This window comes from Montipora capricornis, chromosome 5, assembly GCF_036669925.1.
Source record: "Montipora capricornis isolate CH-2021 chromosome 5, ASM3666992v2, whole genome shotgun sequence".
Lineage (NCBI taxonomy): Eukaryota > Metazoa > Cnidaria > Anthozoa > Scleractinia > Acroporidae > Montipora > Montipora capricornis.
Window position 1 is genome coordinate 7,940,270 of NC_090887.1, and position 10,471 is coordinate 7,950,740.

The 10,471-nt window shown below is 34.9% G+C and overlaps 1 protein-coding gene and 1 long non-coding RNA gene across 20 annotated transcripts in view; one reads left to right on the plus strand and one right to left on the minus strand.

The window, feature by feature from the left end:
* The window catches only part of LOC138049340 (uncharacterized), a 30,684-nt gene extending 24,909 nt beyond the window's left edge, over positions 1 to 5,775 (minus strand). For 2 of the 3 annotated variants that reach the window (XR_011132368.1, XR_011132366.1), the window contains exon 1: positions 5,580 to 5,753. This is a non-coding gene — a long non-coding RNA (uncharacterized lncRNA). Of the gene's footprint in view, positions 1 to 5,579 lie in introns of all 3 variants that reach the window. The other variant, XR_011132367.1, reaches the window with a different exon arrangement.
* LOC138049335 (kalirin-like) overlaps positions 1 to 10,471 on the plus strand; it is a 170,252-nt gene that overhangs the window by 23,905 nt on the left and 135,876 nt on the right. For 16 of the 17 annotated variants that reach the window (XM_068895570.1, XM_068895571.1, XM_068895569.1 and 13 more), the window contains one exon: positions 88 to 189. In XM_068895570.1, the coding sequence (XP_068751671.1) occupies positions 88 to 189 (102 nt within the window). Of the gene's footprint in view, positions 1 to 87; positions 190 to 10,408 lie in introns of those variants that run through there. The other variant, XM_068895574.1, reaches the window with a different exon arrangement.

The following is a 10,471-nucleotide window of genomic DNA, read 5'->3' on the forward strand; positions in this document are numbered from 1 at the left end:
AGGCTTTGTCAAGAATGCTCAGTTATTTTTGGTGAGAAGTGTGCAGGCCTGAAACATTATCAAAGTTCTCTTTTTTTCTCTTTCCAGGAGTGTTTCCTTGCAAAGATCCACACAGTTTACCTTCTAAAACCGGACGGATTTTGGGAGAGTCGCAGAACATCTTTTGGAAGTTTCAAGCTTCTATGTGAGGTAAAGAGACATTGTTTTCTTCCAAAAGGTTACAAGCCTTTGTCTGTTGGCTTGTCAGGTCGACTATGGACCTAAGTTGTGGTGGTCATTGTTATGGCTGTACATGTTTTATAATGCAGGGCTTCAGATTATTTTCATTATAATACTGTTGAACAGAGCTGTTTTAAAGGTTTGAACATTATTGACAAGCTGTATAAAAAATGGAAAAGAATAAACTTTATTGTAAACCATGATGCCAAATGAGAATTTGTGATTAAATTTACTATAAACGATAATGTTATCTATAATAAAAACTAGCTAAAGATATACAGAAACTTACATTATACATGTAGCTACAATATGAGCGGTATTGTTTGATACATTCTATACTTGTAGGAGAAGTAAGAATACGTTTGAACTGTCTTATAGTATAGAATAGTAAATTTTTATTGTATTAAAAAAAGTGAAGAATTGTGTTCAAAAGTCATGTTCTAAGAAGCACATAATTTTCCAAAAAAAACCTTTCGTTTTGAATGGCTGAATGTGACATTAATTTTGAGAGAAGTGATGGTCTTTTGGTAAAACAAAGAGAGTGACTATGTATGTACACCTGAGTCAGTGGTATGATGTACAAGAGATGTAATTTGGGCTTAACAGTTTTTGCACAGATTTCTTCTCTCTTGGAGCACGTGCAGTGTGCATTTAGTGTAAATCAGGGGGGGGGGGGGGGGGACTAAGACTGACACGGGAAAGGGTGGCATTTCAGCTATGGTCATGGAGATTGTGAATTTCCCATAAATGCATTTGTAAGGAGATAAGCGATTTAGCAATGATAACTTCATTACTTGGAGACATTACAATGTGCACAACCTTTGGTAAACATTATGGATCAGTTACGGATTTCCTGAGTGTATTTTTGGACTAGCTAGTCTGGGCATGCACAGTGTATGAGTTATAATTATTGTTAACTGATTAATTAATTAACTGTCTCCCTTCTAAGAGTGATACCTAATAGATTTTACTCTTTCTAATGCTAGATGATTTTAGGGGTGAATGGGTTAACAACATACAGTATTAATTTTGTTATAATTATTATTTAATGTAATATTTTGTGTAAATTTAAATCTGTTTGGAAGTGTAAGTGCACGTACATGTAATAGCTCTGAAAGCAATAAGTTTGACATATTTTGGGAAATACATGTAATTTACTCTAGAGATTGTGAATTTCCCGTACACTGTAAATAAGAAGATAAATGTATTAGTAATGATAATTTCATTACTTGGATACATTACAATATGCATGACCTTTGGTAAATATTACGAATCAGTTACGGATTTCCTGTGTTTTTAGACTAATCTGGGCATACACAGTGTAATTGAGTTATTATAATTGTTTATTACTGTAACAGTATTCTTTTTGTAATGAAAATGAATATAGTACCAGTCCTGAAATCCAATTTTACCTGTAACTTATCCAACAAATTATGTAAATAGAATTTATCATTCCATCCCCATTTGCAGAATACATGTTTGAATATTCCATACACACTTGTTGGCAGCAATAATGTATTGTTTCTTTAAATTTCACTTTTACCAGACCAAAAATGACCGGAGGTTTTTACGTGGGATGCCATGCATACCACATTATAAAACCAGTTGAGTCTTTTTTTCATCCTAGTCACAACGATGGTTATCAATGGCTTGATAATAATTCCCGTATGATATAATCAGAGCCTTCACGCCCTGAACTCAAGCCAAGCTTTCCTGAAAGAGTCAAGTTGATAGATAAGTTTTTCAATAGGAATGAACAAAATATGACTGTGTGAATGGTAACTGTTGCTAAGAAAGTATTCTGAGACTGGCGTCTGGATAACTAACTAGTGGGACTGATTATAGAGAGTCTGTATTCAATAAAACGGTCCTTTAAGCTGACGCTTGGCTTCCCTGGAAGACTACATAATTTGCACTGAATCATGTAAATAACATTGAAAGTGTTGCAAGTCATGTGAGACTTGATTTCATGGCTTTCTCCTGTAGAATAAGACGTGTATTCTGTGGCCGTACTCTATACATGTACAAGGGCTAGTGGTGCAAATGTTACTGTTGCACCAAAAAGAACCAGAAGATTATTATTACTGAAATGTGTTTTAGTTAATTGTGCTCTAATAAGAATGTCACTAATATTTTTACAACAATGGTAAGCCACTAAATTATGTGTTTTGAAAACGTTATTGCAACGATCTGATGAGTAAAGTATGTTGGAGTGTTTGTGAATTACGTGAGGGAGGTTAGGTAGTGTAGGGTTGTACATGATAACAAAAGGATTGATTTCAGTTTGTCTTGTCATTTTGTTCATAAGCTTGTCAGCCCGGGGAAGGTCAGAGGCCAGCTGTATTTGGGTTTTGAGGAAGAAAACTGAGTCGAAACTTAGATTAGCATCAAATGATACATGTATGTGATAGGTCAAGTGAATGATATTTGCAAAAACAAAATATAAATCCATTCCTCCTAGTACACCAGGGGTTGGGGGGATACTCTCTCATATGGGCTATTTACAGTGTAAGTATGTGCAGGCCCAAAGGGTATATAGTATTTTTTAGCCATTTTCGTCTTAAACAGGGTATCAATTTGAACCATTTTGGGCTGAAAGAAGATATGGCTTGTGAACTCATCAAGTCTTGAATTGGGTTGTGATGTTTTTTAGAAGAAGCTACTTCTTCATCATTAGACACTAAGACCATCAACAAAAGCCATACATGCTAGTTAAATTGCAAATTCATCTTTCTGGTAAACTCACGTCATTTTCCGAATTTTACCCATAGTTGTTGTTAGCTGTAACTGGACAATTTATGTTAACTGTTTATGCATGGCACGGATACTCCTTTATAGGCGTCTTGTTTAATTTTAGAAAGTGACTGGCACAATTTTTTTCCATATAAGGTGATACATGTATGTTATATGAGCTGATGACTGAGATTTAGTGATCAGCCAGACAAAATGCTAGAAATGCAATATTCACTTCAGTGTGTACATGTATGTTTGTGCAAGATTTTAATAGTAAAGTGCATTGCATTTGAATCAGCATTAAAATAGCAGTAATCAAGGATTAGTGCGGTGTGATCGATTCCTGTTTTGCCATTGACTAGGCACTTGAAAATAGTTGTATACTTTTGGTAGAATCGTTTTGTACCCTTTTCTATTATAGTGTTTATTCAGTAATGAAGGTATGATAATCACACTATAAGTATTGACTGCTATCTTGTTTCTAATAATTTTATTAAAAACATTTATGGAATACATGTGTTTATGCAATAGTTATTAGTTTGTGTTATATAGCCAAACAGCATGACTCCCCAGCATGTACAACTGGAGGGTCACCCATCTAGGTATAAACCCCATCCAAGGGGGCTTGACTTCCCTTGAGCAAGCCGATAGAGGTTACTTGTACCAGAACAAGGTGGTGTCCAAACGTTGAAATCATGTGGTATGTGATTGATACCCGAGGAAAATCCAGTGGGACTGACACGATTGGAATGCGTTCTCCTTGAACGCAATAATTAATTTGCATCTCATAAGTATAAAGCTGCACAGGCATTGATTAACTCATAAATTTGTTTCTTTTTATACTATTGATGAGTTAAAAATGAAAAAAAGAAAATTAATATTTTTGTTCTGGGTATCTAATATTTAAGTGTAATTTTAAACTTGCATGAAGGGCTCAATTTTAAAAAAAATTATGTGCACACTACTTAAATAGGAAGGCTTGGTATTATCTCAAATAGGAATTGCTGTATCATGCACCTTGTTACGACCATTATTATTTAAACTTGTACAATTATGTAGTACAATCAAGTTGCATTGGTTACGGATTTCGTCTCATTATTATAGTAATCTTGGATTGTTGAAGTGTGTTCAACAGTCGCTTTAGAAGCAAAGGAGAAGAGTAGGGAATTGAAAGAAACAATCTTACAGGACCGAAGTTTGAGTATACCATCATGTACTTCGTGAGATGGTTTCAATCAACTTTGTCCCCAGGGTCTCTCTTCTTCCCTAGAGACCCTGGGGATGAGATTGGGTTTCAGTAAGCCAGACCTCTCAAGTCACATGGTTTTTCCGTGAGACTCACGGTTTTTAGGGCAATTTCACGGTCTCACAATGGGACAGATTGACAAGCTGATGGAATACACTTTCCTTGAATATTTCATTTTTGCCTTGCAAAATTGGTTTTTTGGTGCCAATTATGTGGAGATCCACAGTTCTCTTTGACAAGACACGGACAGGTCTCATGTAACCATAAATAGAGGACAAATGCCAAATGTAAGGTTATCGTTACCAGTTTATTGCATCTAGATATGTTTCATCCACTTTGTCAAAATGGCAGAAAACAATGAATATTCATTGGACAAATCTTTCAAATAACGCTAATTTCTCTGTTGCTACGGTCACATAATATTTTACAGAGATAAAGAAAAACAAAAATTTTATTTTGATGAACTGGTTTTAATTCTTTTTGACGCTGTCAATAAATCTCCAGGTTTTTCCCCAAATCTCACGGTTTTTTGACCTTGATCTTCCAGGTTTTTGGTCTTTTGGGGTTGAGAGGTCTGGTAAGCACAGAGTTCTATGACTCATATTACGGGATTGAAATACTTTGCCCTTGGCGACACTCTGAATCATAAGTGAGTGCGATCTGTTTGATTTAAGTAAGTTGTAGTCAAAATAACAATGCATCGTTTCTGAGTCTGACAGGATACAACATAAATACATGTAGGCCCCTGAGAGAACATGTGGTTACAAGACAGTAAACTACTTATGCCCAGCAAGATTGAAGAAAATAAAAGGGAATCAAGTAACATTGGCATTGAGGCTGACAGGTTGATAATTTCCTAGTTCACTTCAAGTTATTTTTTACAGCAAGTTAAACCCCGCGAATTGCTGCAGTTATTAGCTCCACTTTTCATGCGAATAAAGTTCAGTAATATACATGTACACGAGAAATACTGTCTTGTGAATCATCAAATTATGATTGAATTATGATGAAATACAATGTAATCAGTGTGTTAATGTTACTTATGAACATGTTGTCTTGTTTGATGTATTAGTTGTCTTGGCTTAACACAATTCACTTTTAGTATATAGTTTAACTTGTTCTTGAATGCAAATAAATAGGTTCAAAAGCAGACACGGTTGTGCTTCATAGACAAGTGCAAACATTGCATAATGAATTAAAAATAATTTTCTCTTTGATCTACTAGGCTTTATCATCTTAAAGGCTTCTTGAAGCTGTAATGTGTTTTTCTCCTGTTAATCTTATTTTCTTTGCCTTACCATTGTTTAGTAACTGTTATTTAAGACGCTGTGTATCTGCTAAATCAACACCCCTTTCAGAATTCGTAATATTATTGCTGTACCTTCTTCTTCAGTTTTGCATTTTGTGTGTTGAGCTGTTGCTGTTCCTCTTAAAACACTAACAGTCGTCTATGGCTAAAATGTTGCTGAAACTTCTGTGTTATCAACCTCTCACCCTTTAGCAATTAAAGTTCGAGAAGGCCTCTTGATCGTTTCTTTGATGATTTTAACAATGCTCCTTGTATTTCATAGTCCTATGAAATCCGAGCTTGTCTTCTAAGATTAAATGTCAGCTTCTTTGTTTCCTCACCTGTGAGTTCAAACACCATGGGATTCCCAAATTTCTGTCACATAAGGTACTTTATCTAGTTCTTGCTAAACAACTATTTGTTTAGGATACTAACATTTTCTGTCTATAGTTTGCAAATAAAACACAGCAGGCTTATGTTTCCAGAATTTTGAGGCAATTTTCGGACATCTTCTTTTCTGAGGTTAAGAGCATTTCATGACATTTTCGAAATTTTTGTGGTAACAGTTTCCTCTGGAAAGTTTCAAGTTGTCTTAATTTGACTGTATACTCGAACATTTATTGATGCTTTGTATTTATATACAACCATTGCTGGTTCTAATCCTCTTTGAATGAAGTACATAAAAATTTGTGGATTCGGCTTCAGTAGCTTTTTAGCCAACTGGGGACAGAGGCACATGTAAAATGTTCCCTTTGTGGGGTTTATTACCGGTATCAGGCTCTTGTAGAGGTTCAATAGCTTGTGTTAAAGGTTAGTGGATTGGTGTTGTTGAAATAATTGTGCATACTGCTGTAGATGATAATATGATTATTGTAGGATCTTCAGAAGTCTGAAACATAGGTCTTGGAACTAATCAAGTGTATATATGTTTGTTGTGTTTTGATTTGGCATTGAATTCCACATGACAATGTGTATTTCTTCATCAGTGCCATTTGCCTTGTACTGTACTTTGAGTGTCTTCAAAGCATAATGAATTACCACTAGAATAAAAAATAACTCACAAGAAGAGGTTAATGATTTTATAGAAATAACCTAATTGTTAAATTATAAAGTATTTCATCCATTCAGACAACTTTGGAGGCCATTTTCAGCTCAATTTATATGTTACTTAGTTACAAAGGGTCTGTATTTGAAAAAAAGCTTATAGTCATTGTGTAATCTTCCCACAAGTGGTTTTAGATTGCAAGAACATAGTAACATTTTTTCGTATTTAATAGTGTCCGAATGTTTTGCTGGTCAAGATCTCTTAGTGTGAAATGTTAGCTCCAAGAAAATGTTTTTGTTTCTTGTAAAGTTGGTGATTGATTTTTATGTAAAAAAAAATAGTTACAGACTTAAGGAGAAACCAAAAATAGACATCATTGTTTTGGTTATCTTCCTACTTTCAGATGATAGTTGACACACATGTAAATTTTTGTTTATAATAAATAATTTGTCCTGTTTTTGTGATGGGTAAGGCTAAGATAAAACTTCTTCCAATTACAAAAGAAAAGCTCTGGAAGCGGATTAAGAGCCACCTTAAATTTTCCACTGAATCAGTTCTGGAGATTTTTTTTGGCAAAGAATTTCAACTTAACCTGGTAAAAAAAGTTTTTTAAAATTCTAGTGTGTTAACTAGAATTAACAGAGGTATAAATATTTTTAAGTAGTAACAATGTCTGTACATGTGCCATACACTGGGTCAAATATGGAAAAGCACTTTCTTTTAAGTGTGATTCAGGGATGTCGCTAAGCACCGGCTGCCGGTGAAAATCGCCGCTTGAGAAAGGGGTGATTGCTGGCTGAATTTTGGCCATCCATTGAAGTGACCTCAAGGATTGCAAATTATTCTCTACAAAGTTTAAAAGTCATTCGATGTGTTAACAAAACGGAGGAATATCTGCTTGCCTGCGGAATTATCACTAGAATTTAACAATACTGGAAATGAAATAAAAGCGTTGTTTTTAGTACTGTAACACTAAGGTGTTGCAAGACACTGGGAACAATCTTGTTACCACGTCCCTTTGATGCTCAGAGTGCGAACCAACTTAATAGAACCTTCAACTGGCTGAATTTATTCTTAGCTACAGCCCTGCTAATTGAATTTTGTGTACCTTTAGATGAATGCAAATAATAATTTCTTCTTGCAATAATAATTTTTTTGATGACTCTTGAGCTGTTATATTTTCTATAATTTCTCCTTTGTCCTCTTTTACTGTGATTGGAATAGTGATTGCAAATTGTGTCTTAATGTTGTTTATGTCCTTTTATACGATTATGTAAATGTCCGTGTGTGTAACCTTCATAACCCGCATCACACAGGTCACATTGAAAACTATAAACCACTAAATGTTGATAAATACAACTGGTGGCTTTGTTTCTTTCTTGTTCAATTTTCTGGCTCACAAACACAGGCTGGATGGTGGTGTGTGCTTTTAGGCCCAGATCCTTAAGTTGTTTCCCGACAATATCTGCTAAGATATGTTTCACTGTGACTTGTGTGATGGGGGTTCAGTAGGTTACACGCTCGGACATTTACATAATCGTGTAAAAGGACATAAACAGCAATCCTCCACCATTGTGGAACACTACAAGAATGTGCAGAGGATGGTGCCGCAGGACAATGCCTCAGGACCTGTTAAAGTGTTTTGAAGTGCTTAAGAAATTCAGAAACAAATTTGACAGTTAAGTGCACGAAATGCTTTTCATTAGAGCTTTAAAGCTAAATCTCAATGTGCAATCAGACTCCATTCTTGCGAAATTATTTTTATAATCTTTGCATCTTTGTTAATTCTTCGCGTGCCAAAAATCGTTTTAAATGCTGTAATTTTCCTTATCTGATGTAATTTTTCCTTGACAATGGAGTCATGACTACTCGTTTTTACCATTTTATGCTTAAAGAAATCTCTTTTAATACGAACAAAAATGTTGAAGAAAAGTTCCGAGAATTGTTGAAGTGAAGAGTTTGTCACGGTGATGATGAATTGTCCAATTTATTGCTGTGTCATTTAATTGCAAAGCATCCATCCTTGTAAGAATACTAAAACAAGGTGTACCGTATTCATATATGTCGATCTAAGACCCATTGTAAACGACGCATCTCACATGTGCCCAATCTAATGCAGATGAGCGAAAACAATTGATTTTTCTCATTTGCATTAGATTTGGCACATATGCAATGCGATATTTAAAACTGGCCATAGTAACACTGTGTAACTATTTCAGTCTTGCCTGACAATTTTACTTGACAATAGGGGCTGCTTCATGGTTGAATTAATGGGTTAAGAGATCACATTTTCTTGTGGACTACTTACAAAATGCCTCAATGTTGGTCAAAGACACATTTTAAAATGACCTGCATTGGCTGTAGTGTTTGACCTTCACTCAATCAGAGGCAAAAGTAGTTGGCACGCTAATGCAAGGATGGGCTCAGAAACCTCACAGACTTCATAAACTAAGCATAACTGGAAAAGTTCCACTAAAAGCTTCAAAATAGAAACTGGAAATGTCTCAGGTCACAATTGACAGCAACGTGGAGAGAAGGCAATCATTTAAATAATTGAAACTAATTAACCAGTCAAAAACTATGCTCCCTCCATTAACCCCAGCCGATGTAGCCTGGGAATGAGGCAGAGACTTAACAGATTTTACTCAGTCTAATGCCAGACAATTTTACTTGTTGAGCAGGGGCATCACTAGGGCCCTAACCTAAAAGGGTGAGCGTCCCAATACTTTTGCCACTGATTCTAGCATTTGTAAAGGGTTGGCCTTTAATATTATTGTGATCTGATAAAACTGGGTATCCTGTACTTTTGAGCATCATTGTCGTGTATTGATTTTTAGATATTTTAAAACATCCTTTCAGTTTGATAGAACATGAATGTGAACAGTTGAATCCCAACACAAATTTTTGGTACTAATTTTCATGCAGCAAAATTAAGTGCATGTGAAAATACATGTATATGCAGCAGTTTACAATAAAGTTTTGTAAAAAGAAAGCAAAAAAAAAAAATACTACTCTGAGAAATCATATGATGTGAAGAGAGCGCATTGACCCATCACATAATTGAAGCAGGAAGATAGAAAGCTTTCAGAGATTTTTCTGCCTTTTTTGTCTCGGCCTGACTGCATGGACTCTTAAACCCTTGCTAATTATGCAGATTATGAATCATAATTAAGATAAGAGAACAGCTGAAATAAAGAATATTGCTTTTCTCTTTTTATTTTAAGAAGAGTTTCATTTTAAAGAAGATGCACCATCAGCAATAATTTATTAAGAAGTCATTATTATTTTTGCTTATCCTTGCTTTCATAGATTTTTGACTTGTGAAATCACCCATGCAAAGGGAACAAATTTGCTTATGCAAATAATTATTACAATCCTTGTTGTTTTTTTTTTTTCATTTCAATTGGACTTTTTCTTTCAGACCCTTTTATCAGGGAGCTTTTACCGTGTAAGCTAAAATGCTTAAGAGGAAAGAGTTTTAACTTTGCTTCACAGGTCTTTGTTGACTGAACAGCTAATTACTCGTGAACAAAAATTCCAGCTTTCATTTTTTTTATCTTATAGTTACATTCACATTTAGATTTCAACGGGAATCATTTTTGCTTAGATGAACAGCTGGTTTTAAAATGTCTGTCCTTTGCACATTGATACAAGCACAGAGCTATCAGTCAGTTTCCTCAGGCACAAGATATTTTAGGGGATATAATGCAATGTCAAAACATGGATCAATTAAGTAAACTTCTTTATGGATCAGTTGATTGCCTGAAAGCATTGTTATCAATCTTAATAACATCCTGACTTTTATAAACCCAAACAAAGAAAAAAGCTAAGAGCTGTATGCAGATGAGATGTTGCGGCAGGAAGCTCGCATATAGAAGTCTGAATTTTTCTGTCTGCAGTTTCATTTTATGGTCTTGGAAAAATATTTCTGTTTGATGAA